This window comes from Gobius niger (genome assembly GCF_951799975.1).
Source record: "Gobius niger genome assembly, chromosome: 16".
NCBI lineage: Eukaryota > Metazoa > Chordata > Actinopteri > Gobiiformes > Gobiidae > Gobius > Gobius niger.
The window spans coordinates 16,477,455-16,490,339 of record NC_136867.1 but is presented as its reverse complement, the minus strand read 5'-3'; the positions used below and the strand labels follow the sequence as shown (position 1 = coordinate 16,490,339).

The 12,885-nt window shown below is 39.9% G+C and overlaps 1 protein-coding gene across 1 annotated transcript in view; it reads left to right on the top strand.

Moving 5' to 3' along the window:
• The window catches only part of syne1b (spectrin repeat containing, nuclear envelope 1b), a 67,019-nt gene that overhangs the window by 1,751 nt on the left and 52,383 nt on the right, over positions 1-12,885 (top strand). The window contains exons 3-18 of the mRNA XM_079573919.1: positions 3,104-3,199; positions 3,323-3,406; positions 3,718-3,738; positions 4,315-4,407; positions 4,515-4,693; positions 4,794-4,990; positions 5,881-5,987; positions 7,198-7,248; positions 7,403-7,435; positions 7,833-7,940; positions 8,023-8,160; positions 9,700-9,864; positions 9,969-10,081; positions 11,366-11,534; positions 11,676-11,772; positions 11,900-11,920. Coding sequence (XP_079430045.1) covers positions 3,104-3,199; positions 3,323-3,406; positions 3,718-3,738; positions 4,315-4,407; positions 4,515-4,693; positions 4,794-4,990; positions 5,881-5,987; positions 7,198-7,248; positions 7,403-7,435; positions 7,833-7,940; positions 8,023-8,160; positions 9,700-9,864; positions 9,969-10,081; positions 11,366-11,534; positions 11,676-11,772; positions 11,900-11,920 — 1,672 coding nt within the window. The remainder of the gene's footprint in view (positions 1-3,103; positions 3,200-3,322; positions 3,407-3,717; positions 3,739-4,314; positions 4,408-4,514; positions 4,694-4,793; positions 4,991-5,880; positions 5,988-7,197; positions 7,249-7,402; positions 7,436-7,832; positions 7,941-8,022; positions 8,161-9,699; positions 9,865-9,968; positions 10,082-11,365; positions 11,535-11,675; positions 11,773-11,899; positions 11,921-12,885) is intronic.

The window sequence follows — 12,885 nt, the reverse complement described above, 5'->3', positions numbered from 1 at the left end:
AAGGCTGTACAGACGACCTTTGTCTAATCCTGTGTTTATTACTGCTTATCATTATTGTGCTCTCCAGTCAATGACATTTCAATCGTGTGACCAAGCATTATGTGGCAAGTGGATTTACAATAACAAGCCAATAGACAATACTCTCAGCTCATTGGACTCTAAATGCTCCATGAAATGACAACATTAGCCGTGCAATTCCTGGCGTGTTTGTTTAGGAAAAATACCAATCACTCCCTCATAAAAACTCAAGACTGTCCAATGGTGATGTAGAGCACTGGTTCTCAACTGGTGGGTCAAGACCCAAAAGTGAGATGCGGAACCATTTCAATGGGTTGTTATCAGCCTTTCCTTGTCTTTCCATATGTGTAACAATAGAAATCACTACTTGAGTCTGTTAAGTCAAGATTTAAGCTTTATAATCTTATTCAATGCTTCGATCAACAATGATCTGTGGGGAAATACGATTTCAAATGCACAGTGTTTTATAGGTTGTAATATATATTTTGCTAAAGATTGTAACCAGCTTTCTTTAGTTTGGCCATTTTTGTGACGTTTATAGTTTCACTTCCTTATTGGACACCGACAGGAAGTAAACATAGTAAACAATTTTAAACTGTTGCCGTGCAACCACGTTATGTCAATGGGAAATGAGTCAAACTGCTATGGACAGTTACCCTCATCTATGTCACTTCCTGTTAGCAGCCTACAAAATTCAAATAAAAGTATTTCTGTGCAACATTTCTTCATTAAAATTACTGCTTCACTGAAATAAAATGATAATTATGTAACTGATGAACTTGCAACGGATGTTATCCTTCTAAATAAGTCATATTTTCAAAAGCATTAAAACCTGTCATATACACTTTAAGCCCTTGTTTAAACTTGGTTTGATGCATGAGTCTATTCTGATATGACTTAGTTTTGACTGGTTTGAGTTGCGGATAAATCCTGCTTTATATGATGTGGCATGTATTGGTTGTGGCATGTATTGGGCTGATGTAGTCCTTTTATATCCAATTTTTTCTTCTGAAGGTTAAATGTGGTTCACACTCACTTCTTTAAGGTGCTTTATGTGGGAAAAGCCTGAGAATCACTGCATGAATCCATTGCGGAATCCATTGCGTGACTGTGTAGGTGCCTGTGTAGGTGCGGGTGTGGGTGCCCGTGTAGGCGGTGGATAAATCTGTATGTAGGTTTGTGTGCGGAGTCTGTAGGGAGGCAGAAGGTGCAGATGGAGGGATGGAGGCGAGGACAGCTCCCTCTGGACACCTCTCTCTGCTTTCCAGGATCAAGTCCATTCTCAACACCATCAGAGGAACGAAACAATAACACATGGTCCCAAGGCTGCAGGCGGTGATCCTAAAATAACCCGGATTATGTCAAAGCGTTTGTTTACAACTTGACTGTTTCTGCAAGGGTGGTGCCATAGTTTAAACACGGGTATGATGTGCATTAGCTGTTGTTCCAAACTCATTAATTATGTGTAGTCAAGCTGGGTTTAGTGAAAAATATAGGTAAGAAAAAAAAGGTAGAAAAGAGTAGAGGAGATTTATAGATAACGCCATTTGGTCTGGGTTATCTTCAGAGGCTTCATCTCTTGAATCCCAAGATGATACCAAACAAGAAGTGCAATGTTGTTTGCAAATTGGCCCTGTTTGACTTTACATGAGATACGGCTTATCTATGTTGTATTAGTTTAACTACACCCACTTTTCTCAGTGAAAGGGTGTTATTATCTTAACTTCCTCTGGTTTACACAGCCTTCCTCCATGGCGTATCTATTTCCTTTGATAATGTGTGTGGACCAGCACTTTTTCGCAGTTTTTCCACGGTAAATGCCCCATGTGACTGAGGAGGGACACGTTTCCTGAGCTTTTTATGATAACAGTCGATATATTTTGCTGAGATAATCAATGTTTCAAGTTATCTACATCACTTGTCAAAATGGGTTAAAGCTGTTGTTTATAGAAAAATGTGACTGAAAAATAAACATTCCTACATGGATTACTTAAAGTTATCAAATCCAACAAAAGGACCATTTAGCAAGTGATCTAAAGTTGTGCTACAATATAGGATAATACTTTGCAAATAACTATCTTGAATATAGGGATGGCAACATCATTACATTTACCATTTTTTGTGCAGACATATTTCTTTTTGCAAACTGTGTCAGGAATAAGAGGCAAAAACAAGGCTAAATAGACATAAATTTGGGAAATCATGTGTGAAACCGAACATTTCCACATTTTTACAGTAACATACATTTTTGTTTTAAATCAGTACTAAGTAGGTTGTTTAAATTAATAAATCCTTTTCATAGGCCCTCTAGGGGTAATACAAGTGTTAATGGGATGATTGGAGGGTCTTTCATCTACCTGGTGTCACTGGTCAGAAAACCACAATTGCAACTTCGCTGCCACCGGTTAGGAGCCACCAATACACACTAATGGAATCACGAAGAAGAAGCAAATTTTTTTTTTTTTTTTATCTTGTGAGATTGACATTGCGTCATGTAAACAGTCATTTGATAATGTGCAGCCCTAGTCTAATTTAATTGTACTGTAGATAATACAGTAAATGTACTATAAGATTCTTGCCACTAGAAAGCCTAACACCACAGAAAGTAGTCTCCTCCTCTCAGTAGTTTGCCCTATTTACCCAGCCAACTGCATCATGGCACAAAATATGTTCAGTGTGAAATGGCCTGTTTACAAGCCAATGAATGCTTTTTAATTGCCTCTCTATTGCCCTAATCGACACACAGCATCACACAACAATCACACTCTGGTTGTTGGTTACCAGTGACCTTGTAGACGTGCAGATGTGATACCCGGAGACGTTTCATATTGGGTGAGATGGACAGCTTTGCCTCCAGAATGGGCAGCGTGCCGCCGTTAGAGGAATAGGCACCATGTTTTGATCTGCAGGGAGGCTTTCTGTGGCGGCTGCTAACAAGCCTCTTTCTCACAAGCAGCATTAGTATACCGGACTGCTAATGGCTCAGAATACAAATAACCATTCGCCATCACAATGCGCTGGATTGATTTTTAAACGGTGCCACGCAACCTAATTATGTGGTTGGCAACATGTTTCTCTGCAACAGCATAAACCGCCATTTGAGGTGAACGACCTTTTCGAGGACATTAAAGATGGGGTGAAGCTCCTGGCTCTGCTGGAGGTGCTGTCTGGTCAGAGATTGGTGAGTGGGCGGAGCTTGGATTTGCTTAAAACAAAAATTGTGAATAATAATTATAACAATATAGTGCATGTGTTAAATGTTGTGACCTGTGTCGTAATTTTTGGTATGGTATTTTTTCTTTAGCCATGTGAGCAAGGCCGCCAGCTGAAGAGGATCCACTGGGTTTCCAACATTGGCACTGCACTTAAATTCCTCGAAGGCAGAAAGGTAATATTTCAGCATTTTAAATTGAGATTACGAATATGCGCTACTAATACTGTAAAGCTCTGGATTTTCACAAAACTTTGTCCATCAGCCAATAGAAAGGGCTGTCAGGGACAAGCTCATACATTTGTAAGACATTTCTGACATTAGGTAGTAAAAATACCCTGATTGTTGGAGAGAGAGTCTTTGTATTTGGTGAAGCAGCAGCAGTAACACTTGATTACATAACAGTGAGTCCATTGTGAAGCGACGAGTCGCACTTAGCTGTGAGCTCCCGGAGGACTGACTGTGTTGTGGTCTCTCTGTGCCTTCAGTCCCTGTATCGAGGATCTCCGGTCAGTCTCTGCTCAGCCCTGTGTGACACTTAAGATATTTATGTTTTGATTTGTTCTGGTGCACGGTGCATGGACACGGCTCTGCATCCCTATTTAACGACTGCATTGAGAAGATTTTAGGAAGCAGATCGCACACATGTTTTCTTACGTCACAGATTATTTTTATGTTCTGTAAATGTGCCTCTAAAAGAATGAAAAGTATAGATATAATTAGTTTTTAACTTATTAGCACAAGGCCAAGTAAAATATTTCAAACATTTTATTTATTTTAACATTTCTTCAAACATTTCTCTTCGTGCATGTCTAATCTATATTTTTTCACTTCAAATTGAACTGCTGCATTCAATTTATTCAACTTTTTTCAAAAATATGCCAATTTATTCAGATTTATCTGTTTATCACATTTTCCATGATGCTGGTTTGGTTTGGCTTTGAACTCAAAGATATTTTGCAAAACATACTTCCATCAAAGACTGTAGTATCTTTGATGGCAGCTTGCACTCTATATTTGGCCTTCATTATGACAGGGACTTATGTACTTGTGCTACAAATCTCAAAATCTCCAATTTGTTTCAGATTAAACTCGTCAACATTCACGCCACTGATGTCGCAGACGGACGACCATCCATTGTCCTTGGGCTGATATGGACGGTGATCCTCTACTTCCAGGTAACAATGCAGCCATAGAGCTTTGTGCAGCAAACAATAAAATAATCAACTGAGGTTTACTGTTGATAGCTTTATGCTAATATAGCATGTTTGTGTTGCACTTTCAGATTGAGGAGTTGACCAGTAACCTGCCATCCCTCCAAGCCTTGTCCAACAGCAACTCGTCAGTGGAGAGCATTCCTGGCTCCGAATCAGGAAGTCCCCCCATGAAGAGGAAAGTTATCCACAAATACCCGGGCAACGCCAAAAAGGCCTTGCTGCGATGGGTGCAGTCCACAGCAGCAAAGTATGTCATCCTCATATCAGTGTATTGCCAATATTTTAGTGGTATCCAATTGTGGGGGTTACGTGTAATGAGTAATGAACTAATTGAGTTCTTTGATTAGATACCATGGGATTGAGGTGAAGGACTTTGGGCCTAGTTGGCGTAATGGCGTGGCGTTCGAGTCGCTGGTCCATGCCATCAGACCAGACCTCGTGGACATGGAGCTGGTGAGGAGGCGGGGCAATAGGGAGAACCTGGAGGAAGCCTTTGCTCTGGCCGAAAATGAGCTGGGAATCCCCCGTCTGCTCGATCCAGAAGGTGACCTACATTCATACGAGCTACAAATCACAGTTCAGAGTTTTTTATTTATTAGAACAGGGGACAATTATCATTTGCTGTTGATTGTCGAACTGTTCCCATGTTTGATCCATTTTTCTTTTTAAACAACTGATACTGTGGTTAGACTTGGTTTTAGCCCTAGTTTGGAAGGGCTATATCCATAATATCATGCAGAAATAATTTGTATTCAGTCACCTCCCCATTCGTCAGACATAACAAAACAAAAAGGCTTGTACTCAACCTTCTGTATTTCTCCTGAGCATCAGACTCAGAGTTTAGCGACTGTTGAATTGATGTTGTCTGCAGCAGCTCTGCAGTGAACCCGCTCACTGCACAAGAGACTGCAATGAGGAGACTGTACTTCCCCCCGACTTCAGTTTGACCTTGATTTATTGCCGGGCAGTGAATAAGATGAAAGATGACATGTGCAATTAGCCTGGAAGGGGGCATGGGGACATTTGTCTTTTTGTTTTTGCTGAGTCACACTTGTTCAGTTTATACTGCAATAGAATAGACCCTTTAAAAGACTAACCATAACAATGTTTTGGAGCAGGGGTTCTCATACTGTGGCATGGATGTCAATAGTGGCAGATATTGTATTGCGCTATCTGTTACACTTGTGATTCAGAGCGATCGATTTCTCCCATAATTTGTCCTTGTACGGATCTTTTTTTTAAATTTGTTTTATTTAGTTTAATCTGATTTAATCCCACTTTAGCCCTTGTTTAGACCTTGACATGTTCTGGTTTATTCCTGGACTACTTGCTATTGAGTCCTTTTTGTAAAGCATATAAAACAGTACAAAACAACCGTTTGATATAAAACCTGGTACAAAGAGTCAAAACGTTTCTTTTGTTTATTTTCTGTAGATGTGGACGTAGACAAACCAGATGAAAAGTCCATAATGACGTATGTGGCTCAGTTTCTAAAGCACTATCCGAACCCTCACTCTGAGACCGATGGACATCATGACGAGGTAATTAGCTAATCCAGGGATTTTCAAATGGTGAGTTCTGGACCAGAAGTCAGTCCTTGACTCACAAGAATATTAGATTTATTTGTAATGTTTTGGGTTCGTCTATTTGTCACATATGAACTTGTCAGCAAGGCGTTTAAGTGCATGTGTCATTTGTTTTGCAAGTAACAAGACATTTTATTGAATTGCATGATTAAAATCCCTTTCAAAGAGAAGCCACTTCATATTTATACATGTGTATCAAACTATTACCACAAGAGGTTTAGAAAAGAACAATATATAAAGGGACAACAGCTGATCGATGCTCCCCCATTCTATAGCAGCCTCGTATTGACATCTGGTCAAAACAGATGTCTTTTTACTCATTTCCTACACTACACTAATTAAATAAAGCCAATAATTATCAATGGGCCTATTGAAACTGTCACACTGAACTGCTCTGCCATAAATCAAATACTGTATTTACCAAAATTGTATTAAGATTTCACTCAAGAATCCTTCTCCATTTGCATGGTGTATTTTTATAACAACACTGGTGTATGTCATTATGTTGAGTTTACCTAGAGGGTTCATGCCCTAAAAGTAGACCCTCACATCATGGCTCAAGTAATCAACTTTCCATAATAAGTTATAGAAGATGAGGAAAAGAGATGGTATAGCCATGCAATGCCAACTTGTCTACTTCCTGATGTATGGAAGTAGCAAATAGAGCTTTACATACAGTATATTGATATAGTGTACTTTTATCCAATGTATTAAATGTTAATCGGGCTCACTACAGTATATACTGCTGTTTGTAATGCATGGTGTTTTGAATGCTCTGTTCTATTAAATATGTTTATGAGTAGATTACTCACTACTGTAGCGACAATGACAAACCACCTGGAAATAAAATGAATGCGATATTTGTTGATATATTTTCTAACTGTAATGATCATTTCATGTCCAATTAATGGACATGAAATTAATATATATATATATATATATATATATATATATATATATATATATATACTGTATATATATGATGATTTTCATTTTGTGAGCCACTTTTGTCCCATTGAGCAAGTTTTTCAAGTGCAAGTGGTCATGTTTTACCTAATGGGCACAACACAGTGTGTATTGCCTGCTCATACATTCATAAATTGTTGATCACTGATTTTTTTTTCATGGTTTAATTTCTCCATGTATTTCCTTTTTGCACATTAAGCTGCTTCTCGGCACAATTCCGACTTTTGCGCTCTCAGCCCCAGTGCTTCAGGTGAGCACTTTGGCCACATGCTGCATGCTGCTTGGTTTTGACATTGCACTTTTCTTTCCTTTTCCCATCCATTTTGATCCCCACTTTTGCTTCTCCTTCTGCTAACCCGTTTTGTGGTGAATTTCTCTTTGTGCCTTGTTGCTTTCCTGGATAGTTTGGTCCCCACGATATAGAGCAAATGCTTGAGGTATGTATTTGTAGTATAACATGACTGGCTGTAAGTAACTCTTTCTGGATTAGACTTTTCCATCCATTTTACCCATTATCTTTGACTCCTCCTACTACAGTAACCTAAATGGTATAGACCTGATTAGCATGGTGTTTGGATACAGCAATACTAACAGTCCTATATCGCAAAATTAGAAAATAATAATAATAATAATAATAATAATTTAAAAAAATAAAGATTATGGCTGAGTAGCGACTTCAGCATGCACCACGGGAACTGGAAGGTTACCAGTTTAGGTATCTCTAGATCCCTGACTTCACCCCATAGTCTTGTCTACCCCAGTCAGAGTATTGTTTCCAATGTGTAAAAGTAAAATGGAATGCCGATGTTTCTAAATGGTCATTTTCTCTGACAGCGAGAGGAGAGAAAGATGCTGAGGGAGTTCAAAGTGTTTTTGGATCAACTGGAGAGAGATGTGCTGAGGGCCCAGGGGGCAGAGGGGAACCTCACTGATAAATACCAGGTAAAAAAGAAAATATTTAGTTATCACATCCCCTTAATATATTATAATATATTTTTTTCTTACTTTTTCATAATAATTCCAGGCCTTTAAGAGCTTCCGTGTACAGTATGAAATAAAGAAGAAGCAGACAGAGCCGCTGCTGCAGCCTGTGGGTCGGGATGGGAAGCTCTCTGTGGACCAAGCGCTGGTCAAACAGGCCTGGGACCGGGTCTCTGCCAGGGTGAGTGGAAATTTAGGAATACTTCTGCCTGTGGGTCTTAACTTTTTCATAATGGGCCTCTCTCATACTCCACCACAGCCATTGTCCCATTTTTGCTTTGTGTGTCAGCAGCTGTCTTTTCATTTGAACCCTTTTGTGACGATGCTGAGTGCGAAAACACGATGACTGTGCAATTAGTGTTGTGACGAGAGTGGATGAGGTTCATTCTTTTGAAAACTAAAATATACTCTTGTGTCGGAGTCTGTCTGTGTTAGGTTTCATGTGTCCAGATATGATGGTCGGAGCGTCCATTGGCTTGTAACATGTTAAAAGTGCTATACAGATAAGATTCCCTCCCCTCTTTATGTTTAGTTTGATCAGGTGAGATTGGTATCAGATCAATATCAGAAATATCTCATGTTTGTGGTTTAAAAACAACAATGAATGGATAAACAGTGAATATCCATGGTGAACGTTGCCATAGAGAAACGCTTGGCTTTTTACCCTCTGCAGCCACTGGTGACAATTCAGTGAGATAAAAGCCCTTGGATCAGAGTGAGTCTTGGGTAAATGAGACTGAAACAAAGGGTTTGTTGTTCACTGGTCCAGACTGCTCCTCAGGATCGGCATGTGTTCAATTCTTTTGTGTTTGATCAACTTAGCTTTTCGAGCTTAGGTAGAGGGGAAAGCCACAGAAAGTGAGAAAAGATTGCAATATAGAGATTACTGTTTTAAGTATTGCAATGACAACCCTGTTAACTGTGATATTTTCCTTAACACTTTCAAAACAGTTAAAAAAAATACAATTTGTTTTTCATTAAAGGCAAAACAATTGAAAATAACTAAATAAAGACATGGCACATGGCTACTAAATTAGAAAAATGATGATTAAAGAAGAACTGACTTGTTTACCTTAATAAATCTTTTTCATAGTCCCTCTGGGGGTAATACAAGTGTTAATGAGATGAATGGGGAGTTTTTCATCTCCCCCTGGTGTCTCAGTCCGGAAAACCACCCTTGCAACTTTCCCTGCTCCGGGTCAGAGGCGCAATACACACTAATGGAATCACGAAGAAGAAGATAACAGGCTAAAATCATAGCTAACTGTGGAATCGCACCACTTTAACAGTATTTACAGCCAAGTTTGAGTGAAAAAATGTATCTCCATTGTGTAATTGGATGTACAATATCCCTCTCTCCCTTTGTCTTTTCTATCAGCGTAGTATTTACTATCACGGACAATTAATGAGTAAAAAAACGCAACATGCTACGACACTTAAGTTCTGCTTTAAAACAGATTTTTTTTTATTTCAAGGCTGTGCTGGCAAAAACGGTGTAAATCTCAGTTGGACGGAAGACAGCAGTATGTTGCAATATATTGGGGCGACTTGTGACATGGCCCTCTGTGCATTATCTTTAAAGTAACGCGCTAACTCATTGAATAAGATTATTATTATTTTTTAATTGATTAACAAATAAATAAGTAGGTAATTCATATTTTCCATTGTGGCCTTTTTCATTCTGTCCTATAGCTCAGCATTATGTCGTTGTCATTCGCAGCTGCTTGAGTGGCACATCCACCTGGACAAGTCCCTCCCCGGCCCACTGGGAGCGATCGGGGCCTGGCTGCACAGAGCAGAGTTGGCTCTTCGAGACGACATCCCCGTTCACCACGCACACGAGGAGACTGCCAACGTGATCCACCGAAAACTAGAGCAGCATAAGGTACTGCTTTATATAATCAGCTTTACCCAAGGATATGAATAGCAACAGTTGTAATTATCATACTTTATAAATGGAAAGAGTACGAGGCATTATTTGTTTTGCAGGAGGTATTACGAAGCCTTGAGCCGCATCGTCAGACTTTCCATCAGATTCACAGGGACAGGTCTGTGAATGGAGTCCCGGTGCCACCTGAGCAGCTACAGGACATGGCAGAGCGGTAAGGCTATTTTTGTTTGTCCGTCTTATTTTAATACATTGTTAAAGTAATCTATTATAGAAAACGCTATCTCAATGGCCGCCGCCTGGGCGCCGCCATGTTTATTTCCCATACCGACTTTGAAGCTAAGCAGGGACGGGCCTGGTTAGGACTGGGATGGGAGACCCTTCCTCCGAAGCTAAGCAGGGAAGGGCCTGGTTAGGACTGGGATGGGAGACCGTTTGGGAACATCAGGAAGCCTGGCGACAGTAGTGAGTTTGTGCGTGGTGCCGGCCCCACGTTGCGGTCCCGCCGCCCGAGGGCATTGACCACGGGTCCATATGGACCGCGGTGCTGCTGTCCGAGGACAACCCGCCGTCACAACAACGCCAATGCACGCGATCTGACTGCCGTGCGTGTGCGCGCATCCACACAGGGCGATGTGTGTGCGTGCGCGCGTTTGTGTGTGCGTCGGTGCGTGTATGTGTGCGCGCGTGCATCACCACAGGGCGGTGTGCGCGTGCGTGTGTGCGTGCGTGTCTGTGTGTGCGCGCGCACACGGCGATGTGTGTCATTTGCTTTCACGTATTGTGAGCCCATTTGATTCTACAGCTGCTTTGAATGCATTGCCTATTTTATTGTAAGGTTATCAATACTGTCTAACAACGATCATTAGGCTATTTCAGTTCAAAACCAACTTATTTTTTTTTTACATTGTACACTACCGTGATGGACCAAACCACGGGTCCTGCACCGTGAACCGAACCGTTAGAGCTGCACCCCTAATATTGATCCATGCTTATTCCATTGTCTCTTGAATTCTACTCCCTTTTAGCGAACATATTGTGGTTGTAGTTTATAAGAAAGGAGTACGGGTGCATCAAACACTCAAATTGCAGTTTGTTTGACATTATTTTTAGCATTAATTGTTTTACACATTTGTAGTGGCCATAGTTTTTGGAATGGGTTGGGAACCACTGGTCTACAGCTGAACTGTGTGACGGGTTGGACATTTCTTTGTAATAACTCAAAATCTCAGAATATCAAATGTGGAAACTAGCGAGGCCCGGCCGAAGGCCGGGTCTCGGCTAGTTAAAGAAGAACTAAGTAACTTGTTTACCTTAATAAATCCTTTTCGTAATAATTAAGTTAATAGGATGATTGGGAGGTCTTTCATCTCCCCCTGGTGTACTATATCTATACTAGATACTAAAACGATGAATTACATTGTAGCAATATTGTTACTTGTACTATCGATTCTGTTTCCGTCTGAATCATGTCCCTGTTTTTTTTGTTTCTTCACAGGTTTAACTTTGTGTCTACATCATGTCACGGTCACCTGATCAAGATGGAATTCTGGGAAATGAAGTACAGACTGCTGTCCTTTCTTGTTCTGGCTGAATCAAAGCTCAAAACCTGGATTATTAAATATGGCAGAAGGGACTCAGTGGAGCTCCTTTTGCAGAACTATCTTGTAAGTTTAATTCTATTATAGTAATGCAATACTGTACTGACCCGTGATTTCCAACCTTTGTGAATTTTAGACTTTTTATTCAATTACCAATCACATTTTGCACTATTTCACAAATTGCATTACTGTTTGTTGATCTTCCAGACCTTCATAGAAAACTACAGATTTTTTGACCAGTACGACATCATCTTCAGCGCCCTCAAACAAGCCGCGGAGGTCTATGTGAGGTCTGACAGTTCAAGTAAGATGTCATTTCAACTTTAATCTTTATACTGTATGTTTTCAATGTTACATACACTTTTGTCTGTTTTGTTTGTCTTTTTCCACATTCAATTATTGTTATTGTGGATTTTCATTTCATGTTACAGGGTACAAAACCTGTAACCGAGGTAAGTCCAAAACCAACCTGACGGCATTATTCCATTCCCAAATTTGCCTGTCTTCCCCTAAAAGTCTTGAGGGTGCACCTCACCTTTCCTATCTAACATCCTCTTATAACCTACACCAAATAATCACTTTGCATTGTTGTACTTGGAAGTCAGTCAGTCATGCATTTGGTGGAATGCTAATTTGGCATGTAACATTATGTCCCAACATTCCTCTAACCATGAAATCTTTCCTTGAGTTCTCTACTGATGCAAATATGTGTCAAGGTGTGTCCAGAAAGTAAAAAATAATAATAATAAAAATAATAATAATACTGTGCAAAAGTTTTAGGCAGATGTGTGCTTTAGGTACTGTTGTGTCCATGTGCTGTGAAAATAGTATGTAAAGGATTGTGTTTCAAATATGCAACACACATCTTTCAACTACCATGCTAATATTATTTCCTGAAACAAAGATTTCTTTGAGCAGTCGTAACTTTTGTGTGAAACAGAAGTGACTAAATAAATCATCATTGCGGAACATGATCAGTACCTTTGCAGAGGTCTATGCGCTGAGGTGTATGCTCTCCAATTACTTCTTGCTCACCTTTTTGTCATATTAAGAGATTTTGTTGTTTTGGAACATTGATACATCATACTCTGTTCATGACTTTTGTGCAGTATTGTTTTACGTGGATACAGTATATCTGTTGGGCTGCACAATTTAAATGATCGTTTCAGCAGTATTAAGTGGTGCGATATCCATATCCATTATATTGCAAAATCACAGAGGTCGTCCCATCTGACTCCATGGTAACTTGTGTAAATGTGTATGTTTCGGCACAATTTGATTAAAACCAAAATGGGTCAGTAAAGTCAAACATTTTCATATTGTGCAGCCCTACTATGTATTGTTGCTTTAATTCATTCGCTGGACACACCTCATCTAACACACTAACATGCCGATAGTTTTGTCCTGAAATTTTCTG